At 41.5% G+C, this 26,461-nt stretch overlaps 1 protein-coding gene across 2 annotated transcripts in view; it reads right to left on the bottom strand.

Moving 5' to 3' along the window:
* The window catches only part of kif6 (kinesin family member 6), a 565,092-nt gene that overhangs the window by 81,624 nt on the left and 457,007 nt on the right, over positions 1–26,461 (bottom strand). For both annotated transcript variants that reach the window (XM_043687249.1, XM_043687250.1), the window contains exon 16: positions 9,986–10,036. In XM_043687249.1, the coding sequence (XP_043543184.1) occupies positions 9,986–10,036 (51 nt within the window). The remainder of the gene's footprint in view (positions 1–9,985; positions 10,037–26,461) is intronic.

Raw genomic sequence — 26,461 nt, 5'->3', positions numbered from 1 at the left:
ACCAAAAATAATGCATATCTAGTATAAGATAAATGAGTTTTCTAAGAATCAAGTGAGGAAACTTGTTTTATACACATGCCGATTTAGTTAGCTACAAATGTGAACAGAACAAAATAGTACCACAATGTTTCGTTGGAAATCAAATTGGAAAATTGCTTTGATTTCTAATTCTTGCTGGAATTTTCTCCTAAAATGTTACAATACCCATTCTCTTGTAAGATGCTGTTTGCTTCTAACAGTTTCCCACTTGATTTTAACATCTCTGTTCCTTTTGTTACAACAGCAATTGATCTTTTTAATCGAATCATTTCTTGTCCAGTTCAATTGAAGTTATAATTTAATTTGGTTCAGGTGAAATTTTCCATTCTTTATATAAATGGGGGTTTTACCACGATAACTCAGTCAATTTGAAAATGATGCTGAATTTGCTTTGAACTTGGGGTCACTGGGACTTATTGAATAGTGATGGAGCTTAGGGTGACTACAATATCTAGTTACACATTCTGCTTCACTTCACTGCTCTCCAGACAACCCCAAGCTTGATGAGTTTTACAGGAAAGTTTAGTTTAAATTCCCCCTTCTTTTAAAAGAAAACTTTACAGATTCAAATCCTGCCAAGTTCAAATCAGATGAGAAGATAGCAGAAAATCTGGGAAGCAAAACCTGGTCCTCAGGAATGCAATCTTGGCAGGAATGACAAGCAATAACAGTCTCCCTCTCTTTCTCACTCACTCTGTCAAAAAGAGAGTTGAAACTGTTAATCTTATACAGCAACACACTCTTTCCTACACTGAATCTGAAAATTACTTCAAGTCTGGTGAAGCAGTTTTTCAAGGCACCATAATGGAATTGCACGGTCTGCGAAAAGCTGAATGCAGTAAATCAGGATAACAGTGAAGTGGAAAGGAATAGCTGAATTCAAATATTTACCTTTAAGTTAAATGCACTCACTATGATGAGAGATGGGAGCCAAATATTGAGAAATTTGTCTGAAATTATGAGGCTCCTAATCAGTTTTCAATCTGCTCTGCTATTAAACAGGAGTGACGAGGGGCAGGCACTTACAATATTCTTGGCTACAATAGACTTGTCATTAAACTTTAACCCCGGGCAGGCAAGCAGCAGACCATGAAGGCTGGCTGAGGTAGGACCTGCATGGCACTTTTGGAAATACACAAGGAAGCAAGTCTTTTGGTTCAACCACTCCAGGTTGGCACACAAGCTAATGGTTCTCCACATTTATCCAAATTCTTGTGTCTGTAAACTCTTCTTTTTCATTCCTTCAACCACTATCCAATCTAATCCTTAATCAATTTCTGCCTCAGCCACTAAGCCTGGAAGTGAATTTCACAGTCTTTCAACTGTGTGTGGAGTGGTTTTTCCCATCTTGTATCCATGGCATTTTGCTTTTGATCCCTGAACCAGATGGAAACAGTTTATTTCCACCTACCTATCCCAACTATTTATATTATTAGTTCCCTCTGATTTATCAATGTTCCAGCAAGAAAAGGATCCATTTTTGAAGGTTCTTTCATATTCTCATTTCCTCATATCCTGCAAAATAGTTAATCTGCACTGTATTATCCCTACAATCTCAACACCCTCCATGTAGTGCAGAGTGTATAGCTACAAACAGTATTCTAACTGAGACCACATTAGTGTTCTGTAAAGGCTCTTCATTACAGTTTCACATAGATACACACGCACAATCCCTCCCCCCCCCAGATCCTATACCATCTACAGTACCCAGGCTTCTGAATTCTGTCTGCCATTCCCGACTCCCCACACACTCCTCACCACGGCCTGTCAGCCTGGATTCAGATAAACACTCTCATTCATCAGCTAACATGGCTCCAGAGACACAGGAGGATGTATACAGACTCAGCAGTTGCTGCCACAGCCAGCAAAGTTGCTGAGACTAGAGAGGCACTGGATACTACAGAGATTAGGGCAAGGAAAGATGCAACGAGACCGGGGAGTCCTTGTACACCAGTCACTGAAAGTAGAATGCAATTCAGCAGGTGGTGAAAAAGGCAAATAATATGCTGGCCTTTGTAACAAGAGAATTCAAGTACAGGAGCAAGGATGCCTTGCTGCAATTGTACATAAAGCCTTTCAGAGACTACACGTGGAGTATTACATGCAGCTTTGGACTTCTTACCTGACCAAGGCAGGTCTGACATATGAAGACAGACTAGATCGATTAGGACCACACTCACTGAAGTTTAGAAGAATGAAGGGGAGATCTCATAGAAACCTATAAAATTCTAAAAAGTCTACACAGTCTAGATGTGGGAACGATTTTGCTGATGACCCAGGAGTCCAGAACCAGGGGTCAGTTTAACGATATGAGGTAAGTCATTTTGGACTGAGATGAGGGGAAATGTCTTCACCCAGAGAGTGGTCAGTTTGTCCAATTCTCTGCCACTGAAAGTAATTGACACCAATGTATTGAGTGTTTTCAAAAAGGAGTTAGGTGTAGCTGTTAGGGTTAAAAGGATCAAAGGGTATAGGGAGAAAGCAAGAACAGGGTACTAAGTTGGATGATCAGCCATGATCATTTTGAATGGTGGAGAAGGGTCAAAGGGCTAACAAAGCTACTCCTATGCCTATTTTCTACGTCACTATTCAATTGGTACGTGGTTCTCCAAGGTGAGATTTTCTCCAAGAAATGGGCATAGGTTTCACTCTGAGTCAATTAATAGCCCCATGGCCAAAAATTAACTTGGTTCTTCTAGGCCACATAGGAGAGCTCATGTTACTGGCTTTTACACATATAACAACTGTTGTGAGAGCCAGATTGGAAAGTGACTGGTATGGCAGGCCCCAGCAAGAGATGTGTGAGGTTTGGGGTTAGGAGGGCAGGATTTGAATATGCTGAGCAGGTAGAACTGAAATGGTCTCCACAGGACAGGGTCATTGCTTGTCTGGAAAGTTCACCCCTTATTTCTTCAATTAAAACCTTGAGTTTGCTTAATCTTACTCTTTAATTGTTCAGTAAACCTGAATTACTTCATTTAATATTCTGTTCACAAATTCCTCTGTTGTCTTATAGTCAGCATGGTTTTGTGAAGGGCAGGTCGTGCCTCACAAACCTTATTGAATTCTTTGAGAAGGTGACTAAGGAGGTAGACGAGGGTAAAGCGGTAGATGTGGTGTATATGGATTTTAGTAAGGCGTTTGATAAGGTTCCCCATGGTAGGCTACTGCAAAAAATACGGAGGTATGGCATTGAGGGTGAGTTGGAGGTTTGGATTAGGAATTGGCTGGATGGAAGAAAACAGAGGGTAGTAGTTGATGGTAAAAGTTCATCTTGGAGTGCAATGGTCTCTCCAAAATGCTATAGGGGTTGGGTTGGAAATATATCCCGAGTGGTAGGGTCTGTTTGTAGGTGTGGGAAGTGACGGAGGATGATATATATTGTATACGGAGTTTGGTGGAGTGGAAGGTGAGAACCAGGGGGATTCTGTTGCATTGGGAGGGGTGATGTTCAAGGGGAGAGGTGCGGGAAGTGGAGGAGATGTGCTGAAGGGCATCGTCAACCATGTGGGAGGGGAAATTGCGGTCTTTCAAGAAGGAGGCCACCTGGGATTTTCTATGGCAGAATTAGTCATCCTGGGAACAGATGCGGTGGAGGTAGAGGAATTGGGAATAAGAGATGGCTTTTTTTTACAGGAGGCAGGGTGAGACGAGGTGTAGTACAAGTAGCTGTGGGAGTCTGTGGGTTTGTACTAGATGTCCGTGGTTAATCCGTCGCCAGAGAATGAGATGGAGAGATTCAGGAAGGGGAGGGAGGTGTCAGAGATGGCCCAGGTGAATTTGAGGTTGGGGTGAAAGGTGTTAGTGAAGTTGATGAACAGTTTCCCCTCATTTTCCCCTCCCCCACACATTATCCCTGTCCCAAGCCTCCAACTCGGCACCGCCCTCTTGACCTGTCCATCTTTCCGATCCATTTGCTCCACCCTCCTCTGAGACCTATCACCTTCTCCCCCACCTTCATCAACCTATTGCATTCTCAGCTACCTCCCCCCCCCCAACCCCACCCCCGTCCCATTTATCTCTCAGCTCCCCCAGGCCACAAGTCTATTCCTGATGAAGGGCTCTTGCCCAAATTGTCGCCTCTCCTGCTCCTCGGATGCTGCCTGACCGGCTGTGCTTTTCAGCACCATACTGGAAAAGAAGGTTTAGGGGTGACTTGATAGAGGTGTACAAGATGATTAGGGGTTTAGATAGGGTTGACCGTGAGAACCTTTTTCCACGTATGGAGTCAGCTATTATGAGGGGGCATAGCTTTAAATTAAGGGGTGGTAGGTATAGGACAGGTGTTAGGGGTAGATTCTTTACTCAGCGAGTCGTGAGTTCATGGAATGCCCTGCCAGTAGCAGTGGTGGACTCTCCCTCTTTATGGGCATTTAAACGGGCATTGGATAGGCATATGGAGGATAGTGGGCTAGTGTAGGTTAGGTGGGCTTGGATCGGCGCAACATCGAGGGCGTAAGGGCCTGTAATGCGCTGTATTTTTCTATGTTCTATGTCTTCGAGCATGAACCCATTTACATTCAGTATATACTGTTTTTGAGAAGATTTGTAGCTCAGGTTGAGGTTCAGGTTGTAAGTTTGCTTAACGGGAGGTTCACTGATAATGTTACCTAGCATAGTGGCGAAACATCTGAAAACAAAGCTTCCAGCTCAGCAAGCAAACTTAAAACCTGACATTCAGCATATACTTAATCGTTATTTTTACTTCACAGTAAATGACTTTGAATTCTAACCCATTACCCCATTTTTAAAAATGTCCCTTTATACTTTCCTTTGTTGTTCTGAAGTCGTATCCATACTTCTTATTTTGATATAATCTGTAAATCTTGTCACTGCTCCTTTGAAGTCCATTACCAATGATGTGGATATTGAACAGGAATGACCAAAGAAATAAAATAAGAGGGCTACAACCATTCTGAAAAACTGCTCTTAACTCTTACTCTCTCCACGCTCGGCTGGACAATCATAGAATCCCATTCAGCTCCACACTGACCATTTGAACAGCATCCCACCCAGAGCCACCCCCCAAACTACCCTTGTAACCTTGCATTTCCCATAGCTAAATCACTTAGCCTACACATTTTTGAACTTTGGGAGGAAACTAAAGCACCCAAAGGAAACCCACAGGGAGAATGGGCAATCTCCACACAGACAGTTGCCCAAGGATGCAACTGAACACGGGTTGCTGATGTTGTGAGGCAGCAGTGCTAACCACTGAGTCACCCTACAGTGTCCTATAGATAAGGCAAACTAATTCTCAGCTAAACTTGCTGCACAGTAGCCTGACTGTTCAAATTTAGCTGAAAATAAAACCAGAAAAGAAACGAATAGTGCTAGCATTATAGATACAAAGAGTCCCATTGTGCTACCATGATAGGAATAGTTGGTCATAGGTGAAGTCATACAACACAAAAACAGACCCTTCAGTCCAACTTGTCTGCACCATGATGGCAAGTTGACACTGGAAGAAAATTGAAACATTCTCTAATGTGAATATTTGCCATTGCACAGTTCTCAAAATGGTATGTCAAATTTAGCTCAGTTGTTTATAAATTTTACTTATTTTTCTGTATTCAGAGAACTTCATGAAATTACCGGTCTTGCAAAAAATTGAGATAAACTTCTCACAATTACTGATTATCAAACTGTCATGCTTGTTCAGATCTGTGCTTAATTGCTGAAGATGTACTGACATGTGGAGTATATGGGGGCCAGGTTCTGGTTCTGCAATGGTACCTCTTTCAAACAAACCATTCTTTACAACTTCATCTTGGGTTAAGGTTGGATCAGGGCCAGTGACATGAAGTAATCTTTGACAGATGCCAACATATTTCACACATGTGCCAACCTGATTAACCAATGAATGAAAAGTTTTATTATTTAAACTGTCAATTAAACAGATTGGTAGCTATTCTTAATGAAAATTTAAAAGGGACCAAAGGGGCAACTTTTTCACGCAGAGGGTGGTGTGTGTATCGAATGAGCTGCCAGAGGAAGTGGTGGAGGCTGGTACAATTACAGCATTTAAAAGCATCTGAATGGGTATATGAATAGGAAGAGTTTAGTGGGATATGGGTCAAGTGCTGGTAAAATGGGACTAGATTAATTGAGGATATCTGGTCAGCATCGATGAATTGGACCAAAGGGTCTATTTCCGTGCTGTATAGATCTATGATTCTGTGACTCTAAGCGGCAAATGTTTGGTTTAGCCAAATTCCTTCCTCCTTCATGCTGCATTTACAAGGTGTTTAAACCATGCATATGCTGAAACCAGTAACAGGCATATTGTAAACGGACCTCATACCAGAATATTTACAGAGTTCAAGCACCAAAGATTGATTCTAATACTGTTGATGATCCAATCCCATCAGTTTCAGAAAGCTAAGTGATGACTGGAATTCAGCCACACAGCAGTTGGGTGAAAGGTATGGCTGCAATGTTTGGCTGGTTAGCAAACCAAAGCAACAAAAATGATGGACAAACCCATAAAGAGTGAGAAGCAATCTACAAAAACAGTTTTTAAAAGCTGTAGCAGATTTGAAAGCTGACTTGTTTTTAATTGTTCTCTGCGTTCCACTATACAGAAACAAGATGGAAAGCATCCTGGAAAGGACACCTATTATTGTAGCGCCATTTGTACTGGTTCGATGCAGACTTAATTCGATGCATTGGGGAAGTAGGACAACCAACCATGATATGGATTACTTTCTTTAAAAACATCGATGTGAATGCCACACAGGTAATAATTAGCCTGTGGTCCTGTCTGCCACTGAGAAATTGATATCTTTATTGTGCCATCAAAAAATGGTGCTACACAAATGAATTCCTCCTTTCCCCATATTTTATGTCTGCCGGTAATCTTCAGGCTGACTACATTTCACTTGTGCATATTTTGTGCCTCTTGTTGCCTGTGAAATATCTAAGTGAAGAACTGTTGTAATTCCCAGATTTTCATAGAATCCCTACAGTGTGGAAGCAGGCCATTCGACCCATCAAATCCACACTGACCCTCTGAACAACATCCGCCTAGATCCACTTTCCTACACTATAATCCTGCATTTCCCATAGCCAATCCACCTAACCTGCACATCTTTGGATTGTGAGAGGAAACTGGAATACCGGAGGAAACTCACGCAGACACAGGGAGAACGTACAAACTCCACATAGACAGTCACCTGAGGTGGGAATCGAACCTCGCACCATGACACTGTGAGGCAGGAGTGCTAATGTCGGAAATACTGTGCTACACTTTTTCATTCAAGGTAAGCCTTTTTATCCCCAACAGAGAAAGTCCTGGAGTTCTCTGGAAAGTCGAGGTCCGTAATTATATAGAGATTCTGCCTTTTGCCAGTTTTAACTTGTAATTTTTGACTTTAACATTCTACCAATAATGGTTATATTTAAATATTTTCATTAGAATTCTTTGAAAACAGCAAATAAGTTCTAAGTAAGCTGGAATTTCACCAGAAAATGCCCTAATATTGAGGTGTAAAAGACAGGTAAGCCTGGAAATTGCAAGCCCCACATCCAAGTATGGCTTCAGATTTCAGATCAATTGTTAAAAGTAGACATGAATGTGGACAAAAAGTGCAATAACTTAAGTGTCAAGAACATTAGAACAGTCCACAGATCTGACAAAGTAAACTATAAAAACTACCAAAACAACTGTCAATAGGGCTGTCAAATGTGGTGAAAGAGGTTGTTAATAGCCACTGTCAAAGTGATCTGTCAGGCTGTCAGGATATTTAGAAGTCCTGCCCTTTAAATCTTTGAAAGATATGATGGAACATTAAAACAAAATGCTATTTCATACTCAAATAGAAACAAATACCATGGATGCTGGAAATCTGAACTAAAAACAGAAAGCGCTGGAGAAACTCAGCAAGTCTGGTAGTATCTGTGGGAAGAGAAGCAGAGTTAATGTTTTGAGTCCAGTAGGAGTCTTCTTCTAGTTCCAGTATGTTGACAGAAGCCTCAGGGTTTACTGGATTAGGACTGCATGTACGATGTCACAGTCATCTATTATCACAGTCAGGTCTTTGCCATGTCACAGTTTGATTGACAACTATAGGTAATTATAGACATTTTGAAATGGGACAATGAATTCCAATGCTCATTATAAAGGATTAGGCATGACTGACATGGTTGCTGTTGTAAGATTTTGTTGAAGGAATGTAAATGTAGCAAATGAGGTTTTATGAATGTGAATGCTTTTTTCAAAATAGTGGTCTGTAATAGACACTTAGAATTTTACTTTACAGAACTTGATTGTATTTATTTCAAGCATTTGTCCTGAGCTCTGTCTATGGTGACAGTGAATATATAGGCATGTTAAATGTAAGGGCAAGGGGTGCTGGTTAGGGAGATGGCATAAATTGGGACTAATTTGAAACAGCGATTAGAACCATCTGATGAAGGAGCAGTGCTCCGAAAGCTTGTGCTTCCAAATAAACCTATTGGAATATAACCTGGTGCTGTGTGATTTTTAACTTTGTACACCCCAGTCCAACACCGGCATCTCTGAATCAGGGTTAGAAAGGTACATGATGGGTGGGCAGATGGTAAAGGGTATATTCAGGGCTTGTGTGTAGGTGAAGGGGCTTTGGTAGGTAGTGCGTGAATGATTATGGGTTGGTAAAGGAGTATAAGTTAGCAAGAAGGGTAGGAGTGGTTATGTGCATGGGTTCAGGGTTTGCATTGGCATGGATTGACACAGATGGATGATGGGGTGATTGGGTAAGTGAGAGGGTGTGAATGGTGAGAGCTGGAGGCATTTTGTCAAAATTGACAAAGTGCTGCAGTCCTGCCGCAGGCCTTACATTCAGTTCCTCTTCACATGCAGCCTATCACTGAGCATCTTCCCCATTGTCTCCTGCCTTGATTTCTAATACAACCTGCCCCTCCTATTTCCATCATGGATAGAAATTCTATGTTTCAGCAGCATGTTTATAAATTGAATGCACAGCTGGGAATTTCCAAACTCTTGGGAACCTGAGCTGTGGACAAAAATCCAAGTGAGTGTCAGATTAAGGTCTCCAGTTTCATACAAAATCACTATGTTACTTTTCTTGCAAGGTGGCATGGTGGCTCAGTGGTGAGCACTGCTGCCTCACAGTGCCAGTGATCCTGGTTTGATTCCAGCCTCAGGTGACTGTCTGTATGGATTCTACACATTCTCCCTGTATCTGTGTAGGTTTCCTCCAATTGCTCTGGTTTCCTCCCACAGTCCAAAGATGTGCAGGTTTTGTGAATTGGCCATGCTAAATTGCCTATAGAGTCCAGGGATGTATAGGTTAGGTGTATTGGTCAGGGGTAAGTATAAGGTAGGGGAATGGGTCTGGTTGAGTTACTCTTCAGAGGGTTGGTGTGGACTTGTTGGGCCAAAGGGCTTGTTTTCACACTATAGTGATTCTATGATTATATTGTACATCTTTTAGCTTAAGAAGCTTAAATGTTGAAAATTCAAGGCATTTCGAAGGAGACCTGACATTGGGTCAGAAACAAGTATAGATTCTCTCCTAGAAAAGGGTACAGGACAGTTCAGGGAAAGCACATCTACCTCAATGTAAAAATTTAGTTTAAACTTTCAAACTAAAAATGCTTGTTTTGAAATCTGCAAGTCACCAAAAGCTGTAAAGCACAGGACTAAGTACGTGCTGAAAATTAGAAGCAGTATGATAAAGACCATGCTATAAAGAACAGATCGGATCAAAGGTTTGCAGTTTTGCCACATTAGTTGTGATGGACAATTAAAGAACATCTGGGAGGAGGAGGATCAATGAATATCTCGGTCCTCAATATGGCATGTCAGCACTACTCACATCTGTCATTGAGATCTTAAACTTAAATAATGGTCACTATTTCTTCTGTTATGTTTTATTCATTCACTTCACTTTGTGAACAACTAATTGTTGCCAAATATTGATTCCAACATTTGTACACTTACTGGAGGCAGCCCTTTGCATTCTCCTCTGTTCTAGATGACCTTTCAGTTGATCTGCAAGAGAATGAGAGACAGTTATTGATTATGAAGTGATTGACTCTTCTTTTAATAGGGGACCTTTGACGAGGCATGAGGGTAGATTTCTTAACTTATTTTGAAATGAGGTAAATCAATGTCTAAGTAATAAGAGGTGGCAAATTCTGTGACCAGATAGTTCATGAATCTAACAATCCCAGATGACTGCTGCATTTTATACTTTAGTTATGAGATATGAATCTTAGCTGTTTAGCAGCCAATGGTAAGTAAGTACGATGCTTCTGCAAAATTGTACCTGATTCATCAGAAGCACCAAATCAGTATGTCCTCAACTTTATCATTTCTATGTTTGATAGTTTTGCTCTCCCATTTGACGTATGAAGGCAGTGACATTCATTCTGATAATGCCCAATTTATTTTTGAAGCAGAAATTAAAAACAGAGAAATCAATGCAATACTCTAACCTAACCGGTGATTTATAAATATTTAGCAGGCCTGCATTTTTCTTCTATTCACTCATGAAACATGGGCATCTGTTGATGAAGTTGCGCGGGTATCCGTGCAAAAAGAAGCAGAGGAACACCGATACAAGGTATTCGCCAAAAACGGATACCCGCGCAACTTCATCAACAGATGCCGAAGAGAGAGACCACGGAATGAGGACATACCACAACCAAAAGGACTAGCCACACTATCATACATCAGGAGCATCTCAGAGCAGACAGCCAGACTACTGCGACCCCTAGGACTCATAACGGCACACAAACCAACAGCCACGCTCAGACAACAACTCACCAGAACGAAGGACCCGATACCCAACATGAGCAAAACTAATGTAGTGTACAAAATACCATGCAAGGACTGCACAAAACACTATATAGGACAAACAGGAAGCCAGCTAACAATCCGCATACATGAACATCAACTAGCCACGAAACGACACGACCAGCTATCCTTAGTACCCACCCACGCAGACAACAAGCAACATGAATTCGACTGGGACAACACAACTATCATAGGGCAAGCCAGACAGAGAACAGCCAGGGAATTCCTAGAGGCATGGCATTCATCCACAAACTCCATCAACAAACACATCGACCTGGACCCAATATACCAACCACTACAGCGGACAGCTGAAACTGACAACCGGAAGCGGCAGGGACAGACCACTATAAACACCGGAGGAAACATCAAAGAAGCGCTTCGCAGGAGGCTCCCAAGCACTGATGATGTCGCCTAGCCAGGGGACGAAACGTTTGCAACAAAAACTTCCAGCTCGGCGAACAGAACCACAACAATGAGCACACAAGCTACAAATCTTCACACAAACTTTGAAGTCTAGAGATAATGCCATTAGGCCATTGCCTCCCCTTAGAGCCACTTTATTTACACAGCCACTTTAAAAATATTACAACTTTATTAACATTGCCTCAGACTAATTTTCATTCCAAAATCCTTTACTTCACACTTCTCTATATTGAATTTTGTTAGCCAGGTCTTTCCACTGTTGACGAGTTTATGAATTATAGATAACAGGCAGAATCATGATGTTAATGCTGGAGAACTCAGTTTAGCACCAATGTGTTTAGGGGCTGTAAGTGTTAAATTAGCTTCCATTGTCGGTGCAATTTTGGTAGGACTCACACCAGCAAATGTGAGTGAATGGCTGCAGGAATTTTACATAACATTTAAAAATGCCAAGTGTAAGCAAGCAAAGTCAGGATGGTTTCATGAAAGGGATATCATACCTGGCAAATTAATTAGAATTCTTTGAGAAGGAAACAAGCAGGATAGATAAAGGAGAATCATTGAATGATATGTAATACGGCTTTCCAAAAGGTTTTTGATAAGACAACGCACATAAGGCTACTTAACAATGTAAAAATCCATTGTGTTGGCAATTGTATATTGGCATTGATATAGGAATGTCTAACTAATAGAAGGCAGATTGTTGGGACAAAGTAGGCTTTTTAAAGATGGCAAGAGTTGACATTTCAGGCAAAAGCCCTTCACCAGGAAGGAGCCTGAAGGACTTTTGACCGAAACATCGACTCTCCTCCTTAGATGCTGCGTGACCTGTTGTGCTTTTCCAGCACTACACTCTCAACTTTAATCTCCAGCATCTGCAGTCCTCACTTTTCCCTTTTTAAAGATGGCACCTTGAGTCTTGTGGAGTGACACTTAGTTGCGAGTAGTGAATGTATTATCGCCAAGTTTGTGGATGACACAAAAGTAAGTGGGAAGGGAAGAGGTGAAGACTATACAAAGAGTCTACAGAGGGATAGCATACAAATTCAACAAATTACAGCAAAAGTAAATTGAATGATGGCCTTTATTTCAAAGAGAATGAAGTATAAAAATATGGAGGTCATGTTAAAAGTATATAAGACAGTGACCAAGCAAAGGCTGGAATGGCATGAACAGTTTTGGTCGCCTTAATTAAGGGAAGAAATACCGGCATTAGAGGCAGTCCAACAAAAGTTCATTAGGTTGATCCCAGGTATGGAGGCACAGTCTTATGAGAAGAGGTTAAGTAGATTGGGCCTGTACTCATCAGAGTTTAGAAGAATGAAAGGAGACCTCATTAAATCATGTGAGGTCTTAGGGGGCTTGACAGAGTAGATGCGTTAAGGTTGTTTCCCTTTGTGGGAGAGTTTAGTACAAGAGGACATAATCTCAGAGTAAAGGGTCACCCATGTATGATAAAGATGAGGAGGAATTTCCTCACTCAGAGGTGAGACAATCTCTGGAATTCTTTATAGCAGAGAGCTGTTGAGTTTGAGTCATTAAGATTATTCAAGGCTAAGACAGACTGATTTTGAAACGTTAAAGGAATTAAGGGATATGGGGACAAGGCAGGCAAGTGGTGTTGAGGATTATCAGGTCAGCTATGTACTCATTGAATGGTGGAGTGGATTCAATGGTCGAATGGCTTACATTTGCTCCTATATCATCTGGTCCTATAGCAGGCACCTTCTGTCGCTTCAACGTCAACATGACAGAAGTGCTGTCATTGTGAAAGCTCCAGCTAACACTCCCTCTTAGCCTCGTACAATTGAACATGCATTCAGCAGCAAGAAGGAACTAATTAAAGTGGCCATCAATTGCTTACAGATTAGTTGTTGTCTTTTTCTTTTGGCTGTTCCTATGATTTTACAAGTGCCCGATGCTTTGTATAAATATTTCAAGTTGAAAACGTCAACAGGAAATGGTATAGTATTTTTAAAAATAATTGAGGGGATGTGAGCATCACTGGAAGATCAATATTTATTGCCAATTCCAAATTGCTCCTGAGAAGCAGCTGGTAAGATCCCTCTTGAACTGCTGCAGTCCCTGTTAGACTGGTTCAACCACAATGCTGTTAAGGATGGATTTCCAGGATTTTAACAGGATTTGCAAATTCCAAGGCTTCTGCAAAAGCCATTGCTCCCAAACATGGATGTGTTTAGGCACTCCCTTGGATCACAGCATGGCTTGGAGAATGACAAGTGTCACAGAGAACAAGATCAACTATGAGGCAAAGCAGGATATTTTGTGTTTCCCTAGTCAGGCTCATTTTTTGCAAAACCTTCTGCTTTAACCATGGTGCAATTCCCGTTTAAAATGGCAAATGCAACGTTCGCATTCATTTCAAGAAGGCCAGAATACAACAGCAGAGACGTATTGCTGAGGCTGCATAAGGCTCTGGTCAGACTGAATTTGGAATATTGTGATCCATTTTGAGTTCTATATCCAGGAAAGGATGTGCTGGCCTTAGAGATCCAGAGGAAGTTTACAATAATCCATTGTCATATGAGGAGCAGTTGAGGACTCTGGCTCTCTATCGATGGAGTTTAGAAGCATGATAGGGGAGTCTGATTGAATTAAAAGACTGAGAGCACAGCCTCAGATTGAAGAGACAAACCTTTACAACTTAAATGAGGAGGAATTTCTTCAGCCAGAGCATGGTTAATCTGTGGAACTCATTGCTGCAGAAGATTGTGGAGATCAATTCATTGAGTGTATTTAAAAGAGATAGGCTCTTGACTGGTATAGATTAGATTCCCTAGTGTAGGGACAAGCCCTTCAGCCCAACAAGTCCACACTGACCCTCCGAAGAGTAACCCACCTAGACCCATTTTCCCTCTGACTGATGCACCTAGCACAATATGGGCAATTTAGATTAGATTTCCTACAGGTATGGAAACAGGCCCTTCGGCCCAACCAGTTCACACCGACCCTCCGAAGAGTAACCCACCCAGACCCATTCCCTTACTTTTACCCTTTCACCTAACACTACGGGCAATTTAGCATGGCCAATTCACCTAACCTGCACATTTTTGGACTGTGGGAGGAAACCGGAGCAAACCCACGCAGACACGGGGAGAATGTGCAAACTCCACACAGACAGTCGCCCGAGGCTGGAATCGAACATGGGACCCTGGTGCTGTGAGGCAGCAGTGCTAACCACTAAGCCACCGTGCTGGAAAATCTCAGCAGTCTGGCAGCATCTATAAGGAGAGAAAAGAGCTGACATTTCAAGTCTAACTGACCCTTTGTCAAAGCTTTATTAAGACTTTATTTAAGTTGTGCCCGCAAGTTATCATTTTAGCCCCCTCCGAATGCACACAGCTATATGGAGCAAAGATTCATCTGAGCAAACAACACAAAATTGATGCACTGTATCTATTGAACTAGGCTTTGATAAGCATCCATTGCAACCTCCATTGCCATTATTTAGAGCTATCTAATTAGCTACTTGTATACTAAATTTATCATTGATGAAGATAATTCAGAGCCCACATATACCCAGTTTTCAAAAATAAGTTCTGAACAGTGTGATGAGAGGTGTGTGTATATATATATATAAATTTTGGAGTGTGGATTTTTATATAGTAACATATGAGTATAAGTTACTTCTGCAAAAGATTTTCTTTTTAAAATAAATGAAATCAAACAGTCTTTCCAAAACATTGGCCAAATCCAGTATTGCTCAGAAAGTATGTGGCTGCCATCTCCTAGCAGTGTTAATAAAAAAAACTGGTTATAATGTGGTGGTTTACGACGGGGGTAAATATTAGCTTGTTTTCAGTTCAGAATAATTAAGAAATGAATGTAGTTTAGAAAGCGTACAGATTGTAAGTTTTTACAGCAGCTCAGAGGAGACCTGACTGGGGTCAAAAGCAAGGCGAAAGTGAGTACTGCAGATTCTGGAGATCAGAGTCAAGATTAGAGTGATGTTGGAAAAGCACTGAAGGTCAGGTAGTATCCGAGGAGCAGGAAAATCGATGTTTCAGAAAAAAGCCCTTCATCAGGAAAAGCAAGTTTAGTTTTCTCTCCTTATTGGAGGATCAGAGCAGTTCCAGGAAAACTGTGTCCTCAGAAGAAAGGGTTAATTTGTGACACTTCCAAACCCGGAGAGTTTGGTCAGAAATCTGCAGGTTACTAGAACTGAGAAAGTTTAGACTCAGAGTTGGGGAAGATATCATGAGCTGAAAATGTGTTGCTGGAACAGCGCAGCAGGTCAGGCAGCATCCAAGGAACAGGAGAATCGACATTTCGGTCATAAGCCCTTCTTCATTCCTGAAGAAGGGCTTATGCCCGAAACGTCGATTCTCCTGTTCCTTGGATGCTGCCTGACCTGCTGCGCTGTTCCAGCAACACATTTTCAGCTCTGATCTCCAGCATCTGCAGTCCTTACTTTCTCCTCGAAGATATCATGATGGCAGATTTGAAAATGACTCATTAAATTGTTTCCACTTCCATGGCGATAAACTGTCAGAAATCAGTTAATCAGAGCCTGAAGGAGTGAAGAGATGAGATGTACTTTTTCAGGATTTTAATCTCTGTAAATTGATGATGTTAGGAAATAGGTTAAAAATATTAATTTGTTGTGTGGTTTTAAATCTTTCTAACTGTACTATACTTTTAGACAGCTGAGTTGTATTTATTTGTGTAATAAAATTATTTGTCAAAGAAACTCTGTAGTCTCAGTGACTGACCATTATGTTAATTAAAATAAAAAGACATATCTATCTAGCCAGATTTCAATCTGCGATCTGACTTGTTGAGTCCATACCTTTAGCTGTGATCATAACACTGGGCAAGGTTACTTGTTTGGAATGAATGGATGGAAAATTACTCTAATGTTTAATGTTATCATGTATGAAAAAATGCTTAGTTTTGCATTAAACACTTTTGGCCAGTCATTTATGTAAAAATTCCCCACATTCTTAACTTAAGTTTGTAATCACTTGTCTCAGGACATAACACAGGTCCACAATTAAACTAATATCTTTGTTGAATTTGGCATTTCATTTTGGCTCCTCTGAGCTATATTTTAAAGCGTGGCAAGATCAATGAACTCATCAGCACTGATGGGAGAAGCATGAGAAGAACAGCCATATGCGGAAAGTATTACAAAAGAAAATCTGAAACCTAAGTGAAACATAGGAAATGTAACAGAGAAACTGGAAGGGAAATGTGGAATCTATTTCTGGTTTGTATGATTTTGAACCTCAAGAGCCTCTTGTGAATTTTTCTTTACAATTTAGCTTGGTCCAATTATTTTAAAAATAGATTTTCACAAATCCTACTTGGAGGGCAGGTGTACAAGTAGGTTCTGTTACAATTTCAATGTCGAGATCCCAGTTTATGCTGAACCAAAAGGAAACAAATCTGAGATGTATTACTATCCTGACAGGTTACAGCTTTGTTCTTCTGTTGAAAAGCTTGACAATAAGAAAAAGCTTTCAGTTAAGAATAATTGGATAGTGTTGTGAGTCACCAAATTCTAATGCAAACATCTCATTATGCCTTTAAGCTCATGTTGCTTTTGTTTAGAGTGGTCATAAATATATGCATTATGCATTTGAATGGCCTCTGAGATTGTTCAGACGCAAATGTGTTGTATAAATCTTTGGGCACTTACTTCATCCATCACTGAGTCTGGAATTCTGAATAAGTTACTGTAAGGAAACAGTAATAAACTACGTGAACAAAAACTGTTTAGATTTTTTTAAACTTTTGTTTAGAAATAGGGATTTATACCACGGCAGGCTGTCAATTGTTTACTTGAGTTGCAAACAGTATTAACAGTATTAACAGTCTAGTGGTTATGCATCTCCATTACAGAATGTTCTCATTAGTTAGTAAATACTGATAACATAGATAAGTAAAGACTTGCCAGAAGGCTTCCTGAGTATAGCTGTTTATGATAGAGTAACGACATCTTCCCTAGACTAACTGTTTGTGTGATAATCATGTAATTAAGTATGGACTGAATACTTGGCCTATACAAATAATGTAATATATTTGTACCCTCAATACTGATGTTGATTAGAGTGAAAGGGTTCCTTGCTTTGCAGTTTTCCTGAGAGCCAACAGTAGGCCTAATTCCCTGTCCAGACACAGTGGGCCACTGTAGGCTATGAAATCACTGATTGAATGCCTTCCAGACATATCAATCAAAAGGAATCTAATATCGTGCCACACAACAGTTTTGGAAGCAAAGTTAGAATTCATGGGATAAAATGGCAGTAGGAAGGCGAATACAAAATTGGCTGAGTGATAGAAAACACAGAATATGGTTAATTAATTTCTTTTCACACTTGAGGAAGGTTTATAGTGTGCACAGAAGTCAGTATTTTTAAAATATTCTTGAAAGGCAGGCCATGATTATTAGAATTTTCTTTGAGGACATTATGAGCATGGTGGACTGTGGATGTGATGTATCTGGATTTCCAGAGGGCATTCCAGAAGGTATCATACAAAAGGCTGTTGCTGAAGATAAAGGTGCATGGCATCATGGGCAACGTATTAGCATGGGTAGAAGATTGGTTAACTCACAGAAGGCAAAGAGTGGAGATAAATGGGTGTTTTTCTTGTTGGTAATCAGTTGCTAGTGTCATGTCTCAGGGATCAATGTTGGGACTACAATTGTTTACAATTTACATAGATTATTTAGAGTTGGGGACCAAGTGTAGTGGGTCAAAGTTCACAGATGACACTAAGATGAGATGCCCTGAGACATGGTACATTGACAAGACCAAGCAGACGCTATGACAACAGACGAATGGACAACGTGCAAGGATCGCCAGACAGGGATGTTCCCTCACAGTCGGGGAACACATCAGCGGTCAGGGATATTCGGCCTCGGATCTTTGGGTGACTGTCCTCCAAGGCGGACTTTGGGGTACGCAATAACGCCTAGTGGCTGAGCAGAGACTGATAACCAAATTCGGAACCCATGAGGATGGCCTCAGCCAGGTCCTTGGGTTCGCGTCACACAACAGGTGACTCCACTATATGCACACACACTCATTTCCTTTCTCTTTCACAGGCACATGCACACATATAAGTCTATGGGGTGAATTTGCATTTAAAGAATTGTATTTACAGATACATTCTGTTTTGTTCAAAAAGCATACAATCTGTAGGGAATCAATATTTTTTATAATCCATGTGACAGTTTATAATTCCTACTTTGGAAACAGAACCAGTCTGACTCAAGATTGGAATACATACAGACTCTAGCCTCACACCTTTAATGCACTGTCTGAGCTGAGTTACCTTAGTTATCTCAGGAATGTGACTTGAAAGAAGTTCTCGAATAACGAATCAAAACCTGCGACCCATTCTAACAGATGAAAGACGTAACAGCAATCTAGGTTTGATTAATATATCGCATCATTGTATGACACTATGATTTTTTTCTCTAAATTCTGTGTCCTACTCCACTAGCTACCTGACGAAGGAGCAGAGCTCTGAAAGCTTATATTTCCAAATAAACATGTTGGACTACAGTTTGGTGTCATGTGATTTCTAACTAAGATAAGTGATAGAGCAAAGTGTGTAGAAGACACTAAAAGTCTGCAGAGGGATATAGATAGGTTAAGTGAGTGAGCAAGAGTCTGGCAGATGGAGTACAATGTAGGTAAATGTGAGGTTTGATAGGAATAACAGCAAAATAGACTATTACTTAAATTGCAACATGCTGCTGAGCAGAGGGACCTGGGTGTCCTTGTTCATGAATCACAAAATGTTTGTTTGCTGGTTCAGTAGGTTATTAAGAATGCAAATGGAATATTGTCCTTCATCGCTAGAAGGATGGAGTTTAAAAATCAGGAGATTATGCCGCAGCTACATAGGGTGCTGGTGAGGCCACACCTGGAGTACTGTGCACAGTTTTAGTCTCCTTAATTGAGAAACAATGTACTGGCACTGAAGGGGAGGAAGAGGGTGTCCACTAGGTTGATTTCAGAGTTCAGAGGGTTGGTTTATGAGGACAGATTGAGTAGACTGAGACTATACTCATTGAAATTTAGAAGAATGTGGAGGGGATCTTATAGAAACATATGAAATTATGAAGGGAATAGATAAGAAAGAAGTAGAGAGGTTCTTTCCACTGGCACGTGAAAGTAGAACAAGAGGGCATACCTCAAAATAAGGGGGAGCAGATTTAGGACTGAGTTGAGGAGGAACTTCTTCACCTAAGTGTTCTGAATCTGTGGAATTTCCCGCCCAGTGAAGCAGTGGAGGTGACCTCATTGAATGTTTTTAAGGAAAAGATAGAGTTTTGAACAGTAAAGGAATTAAGGATTATGGTGAGTGGGCAAGTGAGTGGAACTGAGACCATGAAAAGATCAGCTCTGATCTTATTAAATGGCGGAGAAGGCTCGACGGGCCAGGTGGCCTGTTCCTGCTCCTATTTCTTAGGTTCTTCATAAGTCTCATTGAACTGAGATGCTTTATAGATTTTTTTTTATGAGACCAGTTAAGGTCCACCATACTGCTGTTGATCTGGCATTAAATGTTGCAAAGACAAGGAAATAAAGGCAGATTTCCTTCATTAAAGTATGTTGGGTTTTTACAACAATTGATACTAGTTCCAATCGCTGCCATGGTAAAATCTGAAGGGATTTGTGCAAAACAGTAAACTGGGCAGCTGTATGACAAGTTCAGTGACATTATCAGAATGCCACCTCCTCCTTATTTAGAAACCTTATGCTTCTGGTCTCTCTTAATAACTTTGGCATTGGTGCATGGGCAAAATTTTAAAAGTTGCAGATGATACAAAACTTGGAAGCAATGTGAGCTGCTGGGATAGTATGGAAATTCAAAAGGACAGTTCAGTCAGTGGATGGGCAGATAGTCGCAGCTGAAACTTAAGGCAATGAAGTATGATGTGATTCATTTTGCTGTGAAAATCATGCAGAGATATGTAAACTAAAGTTGGGACATTATATTGAGGTTGCACAGATGTTGGTGAGGCTTCTCCTGGAGTACTGTGTGCAGTTCTGGTCATTCTGTTATAGGAAGGATACTATTAAACTGGAAAGGGTTCAGAAAACATTCACCAGGATGTTGCTGGGAATGGAGGGTTTAAGATATAAAAATAGACTAGAAACTTAGTGTCAAAAAGATGTACAACACGGAAACAGAACCAAAGTCTGGGACATTTTTTCACAGGGCATAGGAGGTTGAGGGGTGACCTCATAGAGGTTTATAAAATCATGACAGGCATAGATAAGTTGATTGACAAGGATAGGATAGATAAGTTGATTGACAAGGATAGGATAGGATAGGGAAGTTCAAAACTAGGGGGCATATCTTTAAGATGAGAGGAGAACATTTTAAAAAGGACATGAGGTGCAACTTATTAAAACAGAAAGTGGTTCGTGCATGGAATGAACTGCCAGAGAAAGTGGTGGATGCCAGTACCATTACAGCGTTTAAAAGACATTTGTTTAAGTACATGAATAGGAAAAGTTTGGAGGGATATGGGCCAAATACAGGCAGGTGGGACTAGTTTAGTTTGGGAACAAGGTCGACGTTGACTGGTTGGACCAAAGGGTTTGTTTCCATGCTGTATGGCTTTACGACTCTATAAAACCGTAACAAGGATATGAAGACAGTGAGACTATGCAGAAAAGATCTTGAAAATGGTTTCAGGGATGAGGAACTTCAGTTATATAGATTGCAGAATATGTGACTGAAAATGGTTCTAGGGATGAGGAACTTCAGAGTATGTGACTGAAATGATTTTGATTTAGCTAAACAATTTCATTATGTATCTCAAGACAGCAGATAAGGACAAACATTTCTGATTAGAGTCATAGAGATGTACAGCACAGAAACAGACCCTTTGGTTCAACTTGTCCATGCTGACCAGATATCTTAAATTAATCTTGTCCCATTTGCCAGCGACTGGCCCATATCCCTCTAAACCCTTCCTATTCATTTATCCATCCAGATACCTTTTAAATGCTGTAATTATACCAGCCTCCACCACTTCCTTTGGTAGCTCATTCTATACACGCACCACCCTCTGCGTGAAAAGATTGCCTCTTAGGTCCCTTATAAATCTTTCACTGGTTTAGGATCAAGAACCCGCTAGCACAGATGTAAGGTAATTGGCGAAAAAAGTAAAAGGGAGTGTTTTACGTACAGTAAATGGTTCAAATCTGAATATACTGCAATGAAGGCAGATTCAATTCATTTTTAAATTCATTCACAGGATATGGGCATTGAAATGGATGAGAATGTGGGGGATGATAAATAATTTTGCAGATGGCATGAAGAGTGGCCAGGTAGTTAATAGTGATGAAGAAAGTCTTAGGCTACAGGAAGACATAGATGGTCAGTAGGATACTAAAATGCTCAAAGAGAGCAATCTTGGGTGTTTGTCCACAGCTCTCTGAAGGCAGCAGGATAGGTTATAGAGTGGGCTGTTTGACTTGGCAGAGATTGTAAGAGCAAGGAGGTTATATCGGATCTGCACAACACTTTTGGTTAGGCCACAAATGCAGGACATGTGTGCAGTTCTGGCTGCCACAGTATAAGAAGGGTATGATGACACTGGAGGGTGTTGAGGAGATTTACCAGGATGTTTGCCTGGTTTAGCTCTGAAGAGAGGCTGAATAGGCTCTGTAGTGGTTAGAACGAGGTCAGCCAGCTGGACCTCATAAAATATCAGTTCTCTGATTGGGGCTGTTAATCTGATCGTCAGGGAGACCTGGCTGACATAAAAGGATGAACATCAGGGACATTAATCCTCTGCATGCCTGAGTCAGTGAGAGGTAGTGCTACTGTCAAAGGCTGTGCATTGTGATTGGTGATGGGATATTGGTCACGGACGAGTTAGTTTAGTCTTGATTGTTTTCTTTAGAGCAAAGCAATCTGACAGGGGATCTGATTGAAGTGTATGAGATTGTGAGGGACATGGATAGGGTGGATAGATGCCAGTGGTTTCCCTTAATTGGAGGGTCAGTATCAAGGGTGCATAATTTTATGATGAAGGGTAAGAAGTATCGATGTAAGAAGTGACTATTCTCACCCAGAGTGTAGTAGGAATCTGGAGCACACTGCACAGGATAGTAGAGAAAGGAAATCTCGCATGCTTTAAAAAGTACATGGCAGAGCACTGAAAAGTCAGAAGATTCAAGGTTATGGGCTAAATTCTGGAAAGTAGGATTAGTGGAGATAGATGATGGTTTTCCTTTTGTTAATGCAGACTGGATGGTCCAAAGGGTCTCTTTTGTGCTGTATGTCTCTATCACCTTGGAGTGCAGAACTAGGTATTGCAGGCTGAGGATACCGTGCAGGCTATTCAGGACTGAGACAAGGAGAAGTTTCCTCACGCAGAGAGTGGTGAGCCTGTGGGATTCTCAGCCGCAGAAAGTGGTTGAGGCAAAAATATTCAAAATTTAGAAGGAGCAGTGAAACTTTATTTCACTGCTCCTTCTAAATTTTGAATATTGTTAAAGTTAATGTTAAAGGGATCAAAGGACATGGGGTGGAAGCAGGGACAGGGGACAGTTCAAAGATCAGTCATGATCATACTGAATGGTGGAACAATCTTAAAGGGCCCATAGACTATTCCTGCTCCTATTTTTTATGTTTCGATGATCACGGCTCCTTCAAAAATGCAAGGCACACCATAAATCTAGCAGGTGCAGAATAGTTGTGATCAACAAACCATGCTCCTTTTTTCACACCAGTAATTCCTGTACTCTGTGATTCAACTTCCAGCATCATAGCCACTCTGGCCTGTAAGGGTAAATGTAAGATTAAGACATGAGATGGGTAAGGTTTCAGTTCAATAAGTTGCCAGTTGGATAGGGTGCCAGGTCGGAAGGGTATGAGGTAAGTGATGTTTATGGTAGGTGAGGGTGGGTAGGAAAAATTTGGTCTCGTGGTGAAGGAGGATGTACGGTCTGACAGCTGGGGTAGAGTGGGGATGCGGTGTTACAGATCTCCAGTCCTAGAGCAGCAGTGCGGTTTATCAGGTCCGGGAGAGGATGGGGGACATATCATATCCCAGGCAGAAGGCAAAGGGTCATGTCTTGGGAGGCAGGGTGGGTGCTCATTCCAGCAGGAGAGAAATGCCAGTTCCTAGGAGGGGGAGGAGGAGGAGGATAGTCTGTCAGTTTTTGGGATGATATAAAGGGCCTGGAGTAAGTGTAGTTGGGGTTACGTTTCAAAGTTACAATCATAGAATTTTACAGTACAGAAGGAGGCTATTCTACCTATTGTATCTCTACTGGTTCCCAAATGATCTACCCAGCTAATCCATTCTCCAGCACTATTGCTGTAGCCAACTACATTCATCACATTCAAATATATTTGCAGCTCTCTTTTGAAACTTCCCATGGAATCTGTCTCCACCACTCTCTGTGTCAATTCTCCAACATGTCCAAATGCATATTGAGGCAAAATGTGCTGTTGATGTCATATAAATGGACTTTAGTAAGGCGTTTCATAACGTTCCCCATTGTAGGCTAATGGAGAAAGTAAAGTCACATAGTTCGCAGGGTGTTCTAGCTTGGTGGATAAAGAACTGGTTGACCAACAGGAGACAGAAAGTAGTAGTTGAAGGGAGTTTCTCGAAATGGAGAAAGGTGACCAGTGGTGTTCCACAGGGGTCAGTATTGGGGCCACTGTTGTTTGTAATAGACATAAATGATCTGGAAGAGGGCACTGTTGGTATGATCAGCAAGTTTGCACATGACACAAAGATTGGTGGAGTAGCAGAAAGCATAAGGGATTGTCAGAGAATACAGGAGGATATAGACAGACTGGAGAGTTGGGCGGAAAAGTGGCAGATGGCTTTCAATCCAGACAAATGTGAGGTGATGAGTTTAGGCAAGTCTAATTCTAGAGAGAATTATACAATGAATGGAAGAGCCTTGGGAAAAGTTGATGGGTAGAGAGATTTGGGAGTGCAGGTCCATTGTACCCTGAAGGTTGCTGCACAGGTTGATAGAGTGGTCAAGGAGGCATATAGTACGCTTGCCTTCATTGGACGGGGTATTGAGTATAAGAGCTGGCAAGTCATGTTAAAATTGTACAAGACATTGGCTCGGCCGCATTTAGAATACTGTGTACAGTTCTGGGTGCCACATTGCCAAAAGGACGTGGACACTTTGGAGAAGGTGCAGAGAAGGTTTACGAGGATGTTGCCTGGTACGGAAGGTGCTAGCTATGAAGAGAGGTTGAGTAAATTAGGTTTATTTTCACTAGAAAAAAAGGAGATTGAGGTGGGACCTGATTGAGGTTCACAAAATCATGAAGGGTATAGACAGGGTGGATAGAGACAAGCTTTTTCCCAGGGTGAAGGATTCAATAATGAGAGGCCATGCTTTCAAGGTGAAAGGTGGAAAGTTTAAGGGGGATACACGCGGCAAGTATTTCACAAAGAGGGTGGTGGGTGTTTGGAACGCGATGCCAGCAGAGGTGGTAGAGGCAGGCACGGTAGATTCATTTAAGATGCATCTGGACAGATATATGAGTAGGTGGGGAGCAGAGGGATACAAATGCTTAGGTATTGACCGACAGGTTTAGACAGTACATTTGGATCGGTTCAGGTTTGGAGGGCCGAAAGGCCTGTTTCTGGGCTGTAGATTTTCTTTGTTCTTTATTCTTTGTTCTAAAATAGTGGCAGACTAGGCACTCCAGCCATAGCTCCTCTGCTCTGCTTTTTCCTTTTCTTATTTTCTTTCTTTCTTTCTTCTCTTTTCTGTAGTTTTTTTCTTCCCCCACCCACAAATTTTTAACTTTGAAACTTAACCAGAGGGAATGGAGGACATGACTTCCAGACTTGGAGACCATCGCTGGTGGGTCGTGGAGGTGAGTCCAAGACCAGTCCAACTTGGGAGGCGGGTCCCGGACCAGAGGCCGGAATGTGAGGCAAGTCCTGGAGGAGAGTCCCGGACTGGAATCTGTTGCGGGGCAGGTGAGGCCATTGCGGACTGGAAGCGATGCCTTGAGTTTTGAAGCCCAGTGTAGTAGACCAAAGAACAAAGAAAGTTACAGCACAGGAACAGGTCCTTCGGCCCTCCAAGCCTGTGCCAATCCAGATCCTCTTTCCAAACCTGCCGCCTATTTTCGAAGAATCTGTATTCCTTTGCTCCCTGCCCATTCATGTATCTGTCTTAAATGACGCTATCATTCCTGCCCCTACCATCTCTGTTGGCAATGCACTTCAGGCACTCATCACCTCTGTATGAAGAAGTTCCAAGCATTCCTGTCAGGGTGAAAGGGAAGGCTGGTGGGTATAGGGAATGCTGGATGACTAAAGAAATTGAGGGTTTGGTTAAGAAAAAGAAGGAAGCATATGTCGGGTATAGACAGGCTAGATCGAGTGAATCCTTAGAAAAGTATAAAGAAAGTAGGAGTATACTTAAGAGGGAAATCAGGAGGGCAAAACGGGGACATGAGATAGCTTTGGCGAATAGAATTAAGGAGAATCCAAAGAGTTTTTACAAATATATTAAGGACAAAAGGGTAACGAGGGAGAGAATAGGGCCCCTCAAAGATCAGCAAGGCGGCCTTTGTGTGGAGCCACAGAAAATGGGGGAGATACTAAATGAATATTTTGCATCATATTTACTGAGGAAAAGGACGTGGAAGATATAGACTGTAGGGAAATAGGTGGTGACATCTTGCAAAATGTCCAGATTACAGAGGAGCAAGTGCTAGATGTCTTAAAATGGTTAAAAGTGGATAAATCCCCAGGACCTGATCAGGTGTACCCGAGACCTCTGTGGGAAGCTAGAGAAGTGATTGCTGGGCCTCTTGCTGAGATATTTGTATCATCGATAGTCACAGGTGAGGTGCAGGAAGACTGGAGGTTGGCAAACGTGGTGCCACTGTTTAGGAAGGGTGGTAAGGACAAGCCAAGGAACTATAGACTGGTGGGCCTGACCTCGGTGGTGGGCAAGTTGTTGGAGGGAATCCTGAGGGACAGGATGTACATATATTTGAAAGGCAAGGACTGATTAGGAATAGTCAACACGGCCTTTGTTTGTGGGAAATCATGCCTCACAAACTTGATTGAGTTTTTTGAGGAAGTAACAATGAGGATTGATGAGGGCAGAGCGGTAGAGGTGATCTATATCTATACTTCAGTAAGGTGCTCAACAAGGTTCCCCATGGGAGATTGATTAGCAAGGTTAGATCTCA

The sequence above is a fragment of the Chiloscyllium plagiosum genome, chromosome 3 (genome assembly GCF_004010195.1).
Source record: "Chiloscyllium plagiosum isolate BGI_BamShark_2017 chromosome 3, ASM401019v2, whole genome shotgun sequence".
In the NCBI taxonomy this organism is placed as follows: Eukaryota; Metazoa; Chordata; class Chondrichthyes; order Orectolobiformes; family Hemiscylliidae; genus Chiloscyllium; species Chiloscyllium plagiosum.
This window is presented reverse-complemented; position numbering and strand designations above follow the sequence as displayed.